Source organism: Diabrotica undecimpunctata, chromosome 3 (assembly GCF_040954645.1).
Source record: "Diabrotica undecimpunctata isolate CICGRU chromosome 3, icDiaUnde3, whole genome shotgun sequence".
Taxonomy (NCBI): Eukaryota; Metazoa; Arthropoda; class Insecta; order Coleoptera; family Chrysomelidae; genus Diabrotica; species Diabrotica undecimpunctata.
This window is the reverse complement of record NC_092805.1, coordinates 2,704,355-2,718,094: the sequence shown is the minus strand read 5'-3', so window position 1 is coordinate 2,718,094 and position 13,740 is coordinate 2,704,355. Positions and strand designations below refer to the sequence as shown.

Sequence of the window (13,740 nt, the reverse complement as noted above, 5' to 3'; positions counted from 1 at the left end):
CTATCTATGTCAAGAAACCTACGAAGAGGTGCCTGTGGAACTGTGGTATTAAATCGTCAGTTCTTGCAATAAAAAAAGATTCAAAATATCTGGGAATAGATTTGGACCGACGATTTACTTGAAGGACCCAAATATTTGCTTAAAACTTAGCAAATTGTTTTGGATATTGCGTCGTAAATCAAAATTAACAGTTACAAACAAATTGCTAATTCACAAAGTCGTCCTAAAACCGATACGTCTCTATGGAATTCAATTATGGGGGACAGCATCCCACTCAAATATCGAAATCCTACAAAGATTCTAGTCCAAACGTAACTGTACAAAACATTGTATTAACATAACAATGTTACAGCTTGTGATCTTAAAATGAAATCTGTCAAAGAAGAAATATCCTACTTCTGCCAGAAGTAGGAGGAACGCATAGAAAATCACTCCAACGCATTGGCTCAACCTCTAATGAGACGTCTCGTCCAAGAAGGCATCTTCCATGTGATCTATCCGTCAGATTCTTTGAACCTTAGTACTGTTCTATAGTATATTGTTGCGTAGTAGTTAAATTTCCCAAACCCAACTTTATATAAGTTGAAGGAAACTGTCACTGGACAGTTTTCCTAAATGTTTTTTTCTCTGCTAGAAAGCAGGGATGAAAACCCTCTGCAAAATCGATGATAAGACACTATAAAACAGAGCTGCAGTTCAAATATACGACAGAGGTGCACAGTAGAAAACACCAAGGACTGGGTAAGAAATCGTCTGTTGACAAGAAAAAGTCATTAAGTACACAAATTAGCTAAACACAGCTTTTCTCACTAACTACTTTTATTTTCTTGTATGTTTTGCTGGAAAAGCTCACTAACTACAATAATCTATCAATAACGAGTTATATTTTAGACAGCATTTTAGTAAAGTCATTTGCGGCATCGCATGACAGTTAATGAGTTAACATAAAATCGATTGCAAGATAGAAACACAGTTTTTTTAGGGATTTTTGTTATTGTTTGTGAAATATTACTAGAAGTAATATTTAAAATGTCGTCAAGGAGCCGGAGAATGTTAAAAATAGTTTACCGTAGAAAAGAATCTGAAGAAAACATGCAAATCGTAGTAAGTTTTTGAGGTTATGTTGACTGGTGAATTATTGTATTTTAAATAATATTATTTCCAGAATAACGAAAGTGTACAACAGTCCGTTGATCGGCCAGTACTGAATGCAACAGGTGATTTTCTTGAAACAAAACAGCCACATAAGGTGAGTGATATAATAATAATTATTGTTTTCCTTTTGATTCAAGTCCAGAACCGGCTTAAATAAATATTTTGATGCAATATAACTGTTGTGCGTATGCTCAGAAAGGTTGCTAAAATAGTAGAATCTGTGTTTTCTTTCTTCTTTTATAGGTTTATGCCACGCAATATGTATGTCTTTGTAACAAAATATTTTTCTGAAGACATGTTTGAATGTTGATCATTTAATTTAGTTGTGACTACGAAAAGTACTTACGCTTTATTTATTTATGTATGTTATATAAAAATCGTTAAGATAAAAAAATAACGAAGTTCAGTAAAATATTTTTTTTGCCTTAGTTCAGTAAAATATTTGCTTAAACTAATGGAGAAACCATCTCATGTTTAATTCGTTTCAGGTGAAACGCAACCGCCTTGTGGACTATGATTGTGAAACAGATAGTGAAGCTGACTCTTCTGGAGATTCTGATAAAGATCCAATATTTCAAGAGGAGAACTGGTCTGATATTACTGATTTCTCAGATTATGAAATCCCAGAAACGAAAGGCAAAAAGTTGACAAGGTATAGAACCAACGAACCAAAAAACTGGAAAGTTAATATTACGAAAGAAAAGCGAGCTAAGTGTCTCCCGTATAAAAACCAAAAAAAAGAATGCCCTGCAAAGTTTCCTAAGCAAGTTGATTGCAGTACTTGTAGGTTTAAATGCACTTCCAATTTCACGCAACAAGAGAGAGAAACTATTTGTAAAACTTATTGGGGACTGGGTAATTTTCTTAGGCAAAAAGACTTTATTTTAAAATACGTAACACGACTGGAACCTAAACGCAGAAAAGTAGCAGAAAACAGCAACGCTCGAAGTATCTCAAAATTTTACTTTTTGGAAAATGATCGAGGTAGATACAGGGTGTGTGCAAAATTTTTTGAGAAAACACTTTGTATTTCAAATGGCCCTGTTAACACCGCTATTACAAATCAATGTGCTGTTGGATGTTTTGTGGGAATAGATAAAAGAGGCAAAAAAGCTCCTGCAAACAAAAGTACCGAGAATCAAATTGCTATGGTAAAAAAACACATTGAACAATTTCCAGCAATGTAGTCACACTATGTCCGTAAATTAACCAAAAAACTCTACTTAGATAGCAGGTTGTCAATCTATAAGATGTATAACATATACAAGAATGATTTTTGTAAAAAAAATAACTTGGATAATCCAGTCAGTGAAAAAACTTATCGTAGAATATTTTGCAACAGTTATAATTACTCTTTCTTCAAACCAAAAAATGATCTTTGTTCAACATGCTCCATATATAAACAAGCTTCGCCTACTGAAAAACGTGAACTGGAAGCTCAATATACTTTTCATTTAATGAGAAAGAATCAGTGTAACGAAGCAAAAGACAACGATAAGATACGCTGTAAAAACGACCCTACCTTTACTATGTGTTCCTTTGACCTGCAAAGTGTCCTGCAATTACCTTCCTCTAGTGTTTCTGTGTTTTATTATTCCAGAAAAATTTGTGTATACAACCTCACTATTTATGTTGGTTATGGGAAGAAAGCACATTGCTTCACCTGGAATGAGCTGAATGGGAAACGGGGGAGTAATGAAATAGGGTCAATTTTGTGCAAGTTTTTACAATCACTCCCTTCCGTAGTTAATCATGTTTCTCTCTTTTGTGATACATGCGGAGGGCAAAATAGAAACCTAAATGTTGCTCAGATGATGTTGTATGCTGTACAAATTATTCCAAACCTAAAGATAATTGAAATCAAATTTTTGGAGTTAGGGCATTCTCATATGGAATGCGACTTAATGCATTCAGCAATAGAGTCTGCAAAAAAATATGAGAATGCCTTTACTATGAACAATTGGGCGAGAATATTTAAATCTGCTCGTTCCTTCAACCCAAAAAATAAAAAGAAAGGTAAATATGAGGTGCATATCTTTAAATATACAGACTTTTTCAACCTGCAAGAGTTATCCTCAAAACTTATTAAAAACAGAAATAAAGATGAGAATGGGGAAACAGTTTCATGGTTGAACATCAAATGCTTGAAGTTTGAGAAGGAAAATCCCGAAGCATTCTTTTACAGATATGACCATTCAAGTGACTATAAAAAAGTAAATATCTCTGGACGAGGTCGACCTAAACAGTTACCAGTTCAACTGAAATCTGCATATCAGCAACTTTTACCGATTTCAAGTAAAAAAAAATCTGATCTTTTAAAATTGGTCACATCAGGACACATACCAGAAGAAGTAGCTGCCTGGTATACAAACTTACCTTCAGTTGAAACAACAGGCTCAGATCGTTTACCGGAACCTAATCATAGTGACTCTGAAGATGAATGACTTCATTTATTCAATTTTTTATTCATTTTTTATTACAAAAGAAGAATTTGTTTATTTATTCAGTTTTTTATTCAATTTTTGTTATAAAATTTCACTATAATAAATTCGCAATCCAGTTCATTAATTGTTTTATTTAAGGTTTTAGCCAATTTACTTGCAGAAAAAAATCATTAAGTACTAAAACTCCAAAAACTTCATAAATATCAACAACAGAGGTAAATTATTACCTTGGTATTATAATTAGGCATATTTACGTCAAAACTTTCAAGTTTCATAACAATCAAAACAAAAATGAAATTTTAGTCAAATAAAAAGTGTTTAAGTCCAATTTTCTCAAATAGTTTGTGGCAGCACTTAGTGACTTTTTCTTGTCAACAGACGAAATAGAAGAGTAGAATGAAATGATCATATAAGCCGAATGGCAACAAATAGAGTAGTAAAGATGGCAAGAGGCGGTTCCCCAATAGGAAGATGTCACATTGAAAAACAGGCAGAGTCATGTCTACACAAAAAGAAGAAGAATTAAATTGGATAAAAGTATGAGATATCCAAGCTAACCTTCCTCCGAATCCATTGAATTAATTGAGCTATTTTCTGTCGTTGGCATTTGACAAAGTGACGTTGGTTGTTAAAATAAAACAAAATGTTAATTAATTATAATATAATTTTTGCTGTATATACTCTTAGATATACAATAATGAAGTTGATATATATTATTTTATAAAGGAATCTTTTAAGTTGCTTATTTCTCTTGTTGTCCTATATTCATTGTCTTCAGAAACATGTAGTAGGAAAATACAAGTTTGTAGGACTAAAATTAAATAACAAATTAGATACAAACTCAAAAAAATTCGGTCGCAATTTTTACTCACCTTTAAAGCATTTTCAAAAGTAAAATCAAACAACTTCGCTGCTGTTAAATTGACCGATTTTCTACTAATGTTTGATATCATATTTACCATCGGTTTCTTTAAATTTGTCGAACTTTCATACCAGTTAGAAGAAAATGCAGAATTCTCTGTATTCTCAGCCTATAATTAAATTTTCAAGAACACTAAGACCGTAATTTTGAACACTCACCTCAATGGATAAAAGTTGTCCTGGTATCACGTAAAATAATAAATACTCATTTGTTAATCCCATAAGTAAAGTAATATGTATGAGGAAATCGTCTCCAGGGGGACTAAAATAAAAAATATGTAATATATTATCATTGGTTTTTAACAGCTGCTATCTCCAGTCTTATGCCCCCATTACCATTCTGTTCTATTTAAAGCATGATCAACTATCAAGTTTCTTGCTGTATTGCTTGTTGCAAGTTGTTTTGAGAATATCCATTACAATATGACCAACTGTCCTCTATCTTTTCTTAACATGTTCAAACCAAGCTAATTTTTTTCTTTCAATCTCTTCTTGTATATATATATCCATATCCATTTCATTTCTTAAATGCTCCTTTAGAATTCTCTATAATTTTGATCTTCGACAACTACTCCTCATAAAATCCATTTCGATTTTGTTAACGATTTTTAACGATAAGATACCAGTCCGAGCATTTTTAACATTTGCTTTTTTTGTCATTTTGTGAACTTCCTCAACTTGGACTCTGTTTAATTGAAGCTTTGCATTGGGATGTGAGTCACGATTAAACACTAAAAATTTGGTTTTGTTTGAGTTTATTTTAATGCCTATTTCCTCTCCTACCCCGTGAATACGATCAAACAGAATTTGGAGACCTTCAATATTATCTGACACAATTTCTGTATCGTCTGCATCTCTAATTATATTAAGTAGTTCCCCGTTGATTTTTATTCCATATGGTGGTCTCTCAAGTGCCTTTTTAAATAACTGGTCCAAGTAAACATTGAACAATGTTGGCGACAAAATGCAATCTTGTCTGACTCCTCGTTATATGGAGATTTCATTGGTGTAGTTTTCTTCAATTTTTACGATAGCAGTTTAATTCCAGTACAAATTTTTAATGACACAAATATCCTTGTCATCTATTCCGATATTTTTCAGTATTTGCATTAATTTTACATGCTGCACTTTATCGAATGCCTTTTCGAAGTCCACAAAACATGCAAATACATATTTTCTTTGGTCACGACATTTTTGTAATAGGATGTTTAGCGCAAAAAGTGCCTCCCTGGTTCCCATAGTATTTCTAAAACCAAATTGGGTATAGGAAAATTTTAAGAGTGTGGCTCATTAGGCTAAGTAATCGATATTCTGAGCATTTTTTCGCATTGTGTTTTTAGGTATTGTGACAAAGATGGATTTGAGCCAATTTGTGTGAATCAGTCTGGTGTCATATATTGAATTAGAAAGTCTTACCACTACTTTTATGTTATCATCCTCTATTAGTTTCAGCAACTCGGTGTATCATCCGGACCACAAAAGCTTTTCTAATTTTAGCATTATTTATAGCATGTTCTACCTCGCATTTCATAATTTCTGGGATGTTAGTACAGTTTTGCTAGAATTCGGCAATGTTATTCCAGTCATCTTCAAACAACTCTGTTATATACATACAGCTGCCATTCTTTTCTTATTTCATGCTCATTTACAATAATTTTGTTATTATTGTCAACGAGTACAGAGAGAACTCTTTTTTAAATATGTTTCTCATTTGTCTTAGTTTTTTGTGCATATTAAATAAGTTGTGTTTAGATATTACATCTTCCATTTCGACGCACCCTTCTCTCATCCATTTATCTTTGGCTAAGTTGATCTCCTTTTTTATTCTTCTCTGCAGGTGTCTATATTCTGTTTCATTAGATTTTATCAGTGGACGTTGTTCCATTAATTTCAAGATGTCGTCTGTCATCAATTTATTTGTCTTGATTAAGTTTTTTCTATAATCATTGTTTGTGGAGATTTCGTTAACTTGGTTTTTAAATTCACTCCATAGTTTTTATGGATCTTCTATTTGTTCTTCGATGTTTTTTATTCTATTGTTAAATTCTTTTTTAATGTTATATTTTATGTTTATATCGTCAAAGTTAAGTACATTGGTTGTTGGTTTTTGTCGCTGAATTCGTTTTAACCTAACTTGGGGATTCAGATTAGTTTCCTGTAGGCATATTACATCAGGAGATTGTTCACCAATTAGATGTTGGAGCATAGCAAGGCGATGGAAAAATCCATCAATATTCCATTCAAGTAGAGACTTGAATCTTAATGTTGGCTTAATTAAGATGTGTCACTTTCCGAGTCCGATGCATTATTACCAAGGTAATTATAAATTTTTTTCTTAAGGACGTGAATTTGCGTTTTATGGATCTTTCCTCTAAATGGGGATAAACTTGACTGAGCATATCGGACAAAGTTGGTAGGTATTTCATTAGTAGCAAGTTAAGTTGGTCAAAGTTTGGAGCGAACGGTTGAGAGTGATTTTCAGTGAGAGAAATGAGCATTCAGAAGTGCTTGCTGAAGTAATTTTAGTATTTTTAGCTTTTGCTTGAACTATAGGCGTTGGAAAAATGTGAAATAATTTCATCAAAGCTACGTTTTGGTTGATTAATTATGTGACTGCCCTTATTTGATGCATCTACTTTTTGGTATCTTTGGGTCAATATAAATAGACATTTGTTCACATTGAGGTATCATTGGGTTTTTGCAAAGATATATTTATAGTGCTGGATAACGGTGTTTTATTGCTTTGGTTGGAAGTTAGGTATTTCATCTTGTTCTGTAGCTTTTCTGTTTTTGGCTATTTTTATTGCATTTTCTAATTTTTTCATTGTTATTGGGGGACCTGTAATACAATTTTGTATTTATTTTACTTTTCGTTCATCACTAAATAATTCTTTAATGTACTCTTTCCATCTTTTTAGTTTATCGATATCATTTTTGATAAGGCTGCCATCTTTATCGATAAGATTGTATGATTTTTTATTTCGTGTACCAGCAACCTCTTCTGTCTTCTTTTATCTTTTTGTGAATATCCAAAATATAAGATTGTCTCCATTCTTTTGGAACATCCTCTCCGTTTAGGTATATTTTGAAAAGTTTTTGGAGCATTTCTAGTAAGTTTACTAGGCCAAATTCTTCCAATTCCGGATTTATTTTGCTGGATCTTAAGATTTCCGCAGTTTTTTTCTTTTGCAGCTCTTTCTACTTGTTCCAGCCTTAAATTCATCCTTTCAATTGTTAATTGAGTGTTCGCTCATTCTCTAGAATATTTTCTAGTGTTTTTCTTAACAATTCAGTAAAGTGCGTAAAGGGCATTGTTCGCCTTATTGGATCTTCTTGTTTAACTTTTTTATTCATTTGGCTGTACTAGTTTACTACTGTTTAAACGTGATTGTTAAATGTATAAAATAAGAGATTTTTGTACTTACAAAGTCAAAAGAATAAACAGTTCTAGGCAATATGTAATCACACTCATTGCAATAAAGAACAAATTTGAAAAGAACATGGTGCCATTGATTCTATCCACGTAACTGGAAAAAAGGTAAATTTAAATTTTCAAAGGGGCTTAAAAAAGAGCTTATGTCGCAAATCTATTTGTAATAGTCAACAATATTGTGCAAAATTTCAGCAGAGCAGAGGTTTAAATTAAAAACTGCGTGGAAAATAGCTAAAAACAGACAATAAATGAAAAGTAAAAGTTTAACAGATTTGTCACTAAAAAAATCGATTCGAAAAGATTGTCAAAATTTAAAAGTCATAAATGTATTCAAATAATAACAATATTGGATTATCTGTTTAAATTTTTAAACGTCTCTTAAAAAACTTCTCGTTTTACAATAATTTCACATAAATACAATTATTATTTTTAAACATCTTATTTAGTTTATATAATAATTAAATTTACTCTTAAATGATATTTATTTATATTTTATTAATTTAATTTCTCGTCTGAATTTGACAGATCTGTCAGAAGTAAACAACATATGCTAGGTTAATACGTTAGTAAGTGGGGTTAGGATCAAACATAATAAATTATTGACATATTTTAATACAACATATTTTTTTTTATAGTGTATTTTTATGTATGAGAGAGTAATAAAACAATAAATTATGTATGCAAATCCCTAAACTGTTGATACGGGTGACTCAATGAAAAACAGATATTTGTCAACAAGTTTACAGAAGTATATAGGAAAACAATTTTAAATTGAGTATGACCACCAGGTATAAAGGTTGGAGCAGAATAGAATACAATAGTTGTGAGGATTACTAATCCCTAAATAAGGTTGCCAGTGTAGGAGTGATGGAGGTTAACAGGTACTAATGAATTTGCAAGAAATGTAAGATGTTTATTTTATTGGTTATATATAACCAATAAAAGTTTAATAAGTACCTACCTATTTGCAAAATAAAGTTTAATTCTTTAGATAAAATAAAACGTTTTATTTTATCTATTTGCAAAATAAAGTTTAATTCTCTGCCTATTTGCAAAATAAAGTTTAATTCTTTAGATAAAATAAAACGTTTTATTTTATCTGAAATGGGTGCATTCCACGAAGTAAGGGTTTCAACAATCAAACATTTAATTCTTTAATTCCAGGAATCTACGACAGTAATTGACTAGATAATTACCTTCTAAACTTATTCCACAGAAAATGTGATAGTGGGTTTTTCCATTTTGTATATAGAAAGGTCCAAGTGGCGTATTCAAAATTCTTAACAGTTCACTAAAAGTAGGTACTTCAGTTGCAAGGTGCAGTTTATTGTGTATACTAGTGTTATGGAAAATTTGGAAGTGCCGTGTAAACGCCGAAAAATTGGTCCTCTAACAGTTAATGAAAAAACATTAATATTTAATTGTTTTAAATCATTTACAGACAAACGTTTATGTGAAAGTGTTGATGAGACCGTTGAGTTAGTTAGCAGTACACTTGGTGTTGGGAAATCTACGATTTACAGAGTTATTAAAGAAGAGAAATGTGGTAGTTTTCAAATGCCACGTAATGCTCCAGGGAAACCAAAATTTCAAATAGAATATCATTTTAAAGAAGGACTTCGACGGAAAGTGCATGAATTCTTCTTTAGACAAGAATTTCCAACATTGGATAAAGTTCTTGTCTCAGTTCGAGATGATAAGGATTACCCAGAAATGAGTCGAAGTACGTTATGGAAACTTTTAAAAGAAATAGGCTTCCGCTGGAAAAAGAATCCCAGAAAGTCTATTTTATTAGAAAGAAGCCATATTGTCATATGGAGAAGACATTTTCTAAGAACCATAAAGGAAATGTGAAACCAAAAAAGAAAAATATTTTATCTTGATGAAACATGGATCAACGAGGGTCATACACCAAATAAATTTTGGCAGGATGAAACTGTTACAAGTCAAAGGCACGCTTTTGTAAATAACTTATCTACTGGTTTAAACCCACCATCAGGAAAGGGACGCAGGCTGATAATAGTACACATTGGCAGTTCAGACGGTTTTGTTGAAGGTGGTTTATTAACTTTTGAATCAACTCGTACCGGTGACTACCATGAAGACATAAACGCTGATGTCTTTCAAGAATGGTTCGAACAAATGATAGATCTTCTTCCTAAGAACTGTGTAATAGTAATGGATAATGCAAGTTATCACTCCAGACTTATAGAAGGACTGCCCACAACCAAGTGGTTAAAAAAAGACTTGCAGAATTGGCTGAGTTCAAAAAATATTACGTACCATCCCGGATCTATAAGAAAGGAACTTTATTCGTTGTGTGCCCTTCATAAAGAAAAATTTAAAAAATACGAAATTGATGAAATTGCCAAAAATCGTGGAATGAAAGTACTTAGATCCCCACCATATCATTGTGAATTAAACCCGATTGAACTGGTATGGGCACAGATAAAGAGTGAAGTTTCAAGAAAAAATACCACTTTTAAAATTCATGATGTTAAACAGTTGTTTTTGGAGGCCGTAAATAATGTAAAACCTGAAAACTGGGAAAAGGCAGTAAATCACACTTCTAAAGAAGAGGAAAAAATGTGGAAGCTGGACAATATTACTGATAAAATGATCGAGCCAGTTATTATAAATCTTGGTTCTGAAAGTTCATCTTCTGAATCTGATTTGGATTTGTAACAAGTAGCTGTAAGTTTTATATTAATATTTTTATTCATCTATTTAACATACCTTAGCCGGTTTTAAAAACTCTTTTTCTCTTTTGTAATTTTTAAAAATTAAAAAAAAATGTGAATTTTTTAAAACCCTTTTTAATGTAGGCCAGTCAGTTCTAATATAGTGTGTGATAAAAGAGGTCACTTTTGTTTACATACACATAACACTTTATAACACTGAAATAATTCATTTATTTTTTACAATTATTCAAAGTAATTTTTCAATTAATCTTGAGCACGCCCATGGAGTGGTCGGAGCTACCAGTTAAAATTATGCTAATTACTCTCTCGTTCATAAAAATAAACTATAATATAAATAATAAAATAAATAATAAAGTTACTTTATTTATTTTGAAAGTATTATTTAAATTTTAATAATACATAAAAAATTGTATTATGAAGCTTCGAGCTAGTCTACTGTATCATCCTTTTTTCAATATAATGAAGATCTCTCACTATTGGAAATCGTTTTGCAACATACGCACTTTTTTAAGCTACTCAATCAAAAAGATTACTTACTCAATTAAAAATATGTGATAATCTATACATTTCTTGACCTCTCTTTGAAACAATTTCCGATCATCTCTCGTCTCTATCTTACTGCTTAACACTCTTTTGATGTCACGGTTGAGAAACTTCCATTGGATCACGATCATCATCAGTAATGTTCCAAATAATATATCGAAAAATATGATGCTAAAGTAAACAATTAAAAATGAATAGCCTTGAAGTATGTACAAGAAAATGTATGGAGGAAAATCTGGAACGAAATTAGTAAGAGGTAGTTCTCTTTTCTGGAACACAATGGGTCCAAAAAGAACAAAAAATGAAGTGACGGATCCTACAGCTGGGTACCATATGGCGAAAAATTTTAGCATTTTGAGCATGAATCGTGCTTGTGATCTTTCTTCTTTAAATTGAAAATCATCTATAGACCAGAATAGCTTGATTTCATCTATTAGTAGTGCAGTTTCTTTGTAGTTTACGAATACAACAGTTATCTTAATTATTGACTAAAAAGAAAAAAAAATGATTACATAGGCCAACGATGAAAAAAAATTTTTACGATGTGATCAATCTGGCAAGGGAGAATAATATAGTTATAATTTCATTACCTCCAAATTTAACACACAAACTGCAACCGCTAGACAAAACTTTCATGGGAACGCTCCAGGCATACTATAGTGAAGAAATCAGGCAATGGTTACGTCATAATAACTGCGCCCTCTCTCAGTACGATATTAGATAACTTATTGGTAAAGCATATCTTAAAAGCCAAACTGGAGAAATTGCTGTAAATGGATTTCGCGCCACTAGAATTTATCCATTGAATAAGACTGTGTTCTCAGGTGCAGATTTTATTGCAGCAGAAATTGAGAGTAACAACCACAGCCATGTCGAACCGCAAGCTATTGAATCTGATATCCTACCAAAAACACCAGAAGCCAGCAACACTAGTGAACCAGGTCCTTCTGGTTTACAGAAGTTTGTAAGTCCGCAAGCTAATGAACCTGATATCCTACCAAAAACACCAGAAGCCAGCAAGATTAGTGAACCAGGTCTTTCTGGTTTGCAGAAGTTTGTAAGTCCGCAAGCTATTGAATCTGATATCCTACCAAAAACAGCAGAAGCCAGCAACATTAGTGAACCAGGTCCTTCTGGTTTACAGAAGTTTGTAAGTCCGCAAGCTATTGAATCTGATATCCTACCAAAAATACCAGAAGCCAGCAACATTAGTGAACCAGGTCCTTCTGGTTTGCAGAAGTTTGTAAGTCCATTTGAAATATCGCCAGTCCCGCCGATCAGGAAAAAATCTACAAATTGTGGTAGAAAATCATCGAAATCAACGGTAATAACTTCTTCACCTTACAAGAAAGCATTAGACCAGCAAAGCAGCAAAAGGAAATTAAATGTACAAGCAGTAAGACTAAGAAAAAAATTAAAAACAAGTCAGAGAGGCGGCATAACAAGGAAATCGAAACTTCTTCTGGCAACGATAGTGAGCAGAAATTTCAACCAGCTGATGAAGATATGGATTTGGAAGAGATTTCTGGTGTAACGGATCCCGAAAATACGGATGTAAATTGTATTTTCTGTGACGGAAAATTTTGTGAGGATTATGTGAGGTGAAAAGTGGATTCAGTGCCTTATGTACAACTTATGGGCACATATAGATTGTTCTGGTGCAGAAAGAGACGAATATGTGTGTGAATATTGTACATAAAAAATTATAAAATAAAAATAAAAATATTTTTACTAGTTATTTATATCACCTTTCCGTTTCTTACTTAAATGACACCGTGAGTGTTTTTATGACAATACAGAAAAAAATATCTTACTAGGCAGAAAAACGGACTAGCACAAAAGAGCGATACAATTCTACATGCCAATTATGTAATTTGAACTTTTTCGATAAAAAATAGACAAGATATCAGCAATAAACAAAATGGTAGCCCATATTTGTACCTTCCCTCTATTATATCTTGTATCCCTCGGGTTATTGGTATATCCCAAAATAGGATCACAAGAAAAATGTAAAAAATAATGAATGATGAGCTTTATTAATCTTCTTAGCATATTATGAGCAGTATATTGTTGTTAATAAAAAAACTTACATGAACTAATAAAAATACAGATTCCAGACGAGATAACATTATTTCAAAATGAGTATCCTTCTCATAAATAAAAGGTATTACACAAATGTACAAAGAAGCGAATAATACAGATATGCTGATACCATATATCGCTTTTTGCCATACTGTATGATGTGTCAAGGGATTCCCACCTGTGAGACTGAGTGTTCTTAGACACAATCTTATATTATAAAACATTTTCAACCAAATAAGCTAAATAATACTATCTTTAAGCTTATATAGCAAATAAAGTTTATAATTTAAGTAGAAAAACAGTAGCTTGCTAATAAATAATTCTCTTATAATTAAATGTACCCAAAAAACAGTTAATTAGATAAGAATGAACAGAGGCGGAGTTTAAAATTAAATAATACTTTTTCTTGGTGAACCCCTATTTTAAAGGAGCGTTCATTTTATAGGGCGTTTATTTCTCT

At 32.0% G+C, this 13,740-nt stretch overlaps 1 protein-coding gene across 1 annotated transcript; it reads right to left on the bottom strand.

Moving 5' to 3' along the window:
• Window positions 1-4,314: 4,314 nt before the first annotated feature.
• Window positions 4,315-11,680, bottom strand: LOC140435451 (uncharacterized). The gene is made up of 5 exons (XM_072524183.1): window positions 11,193-11,680; window positions 7,946-8,047; window positions 4,680-4,782; window positions 4,472-4,630; window positions 4,315-4,410 (listed from the first exon to the last, which is right to left on the bottom strand). The coding sequence occupies exons 1-5, from the start codon at window positions 11,558-11,560 to the stop codon at window positions 4,342-4,344; spliced, it is 801 nt and encodes a 266-aa protein (XP_072380284.1). The 5' UTR covers window positions 11,561-11,680; the 3' UTR covers window positions 4,315-4,341.
• Between the last annotated feature and the right edge of the window lie 2,060 nt (window positions 11,681-13,740).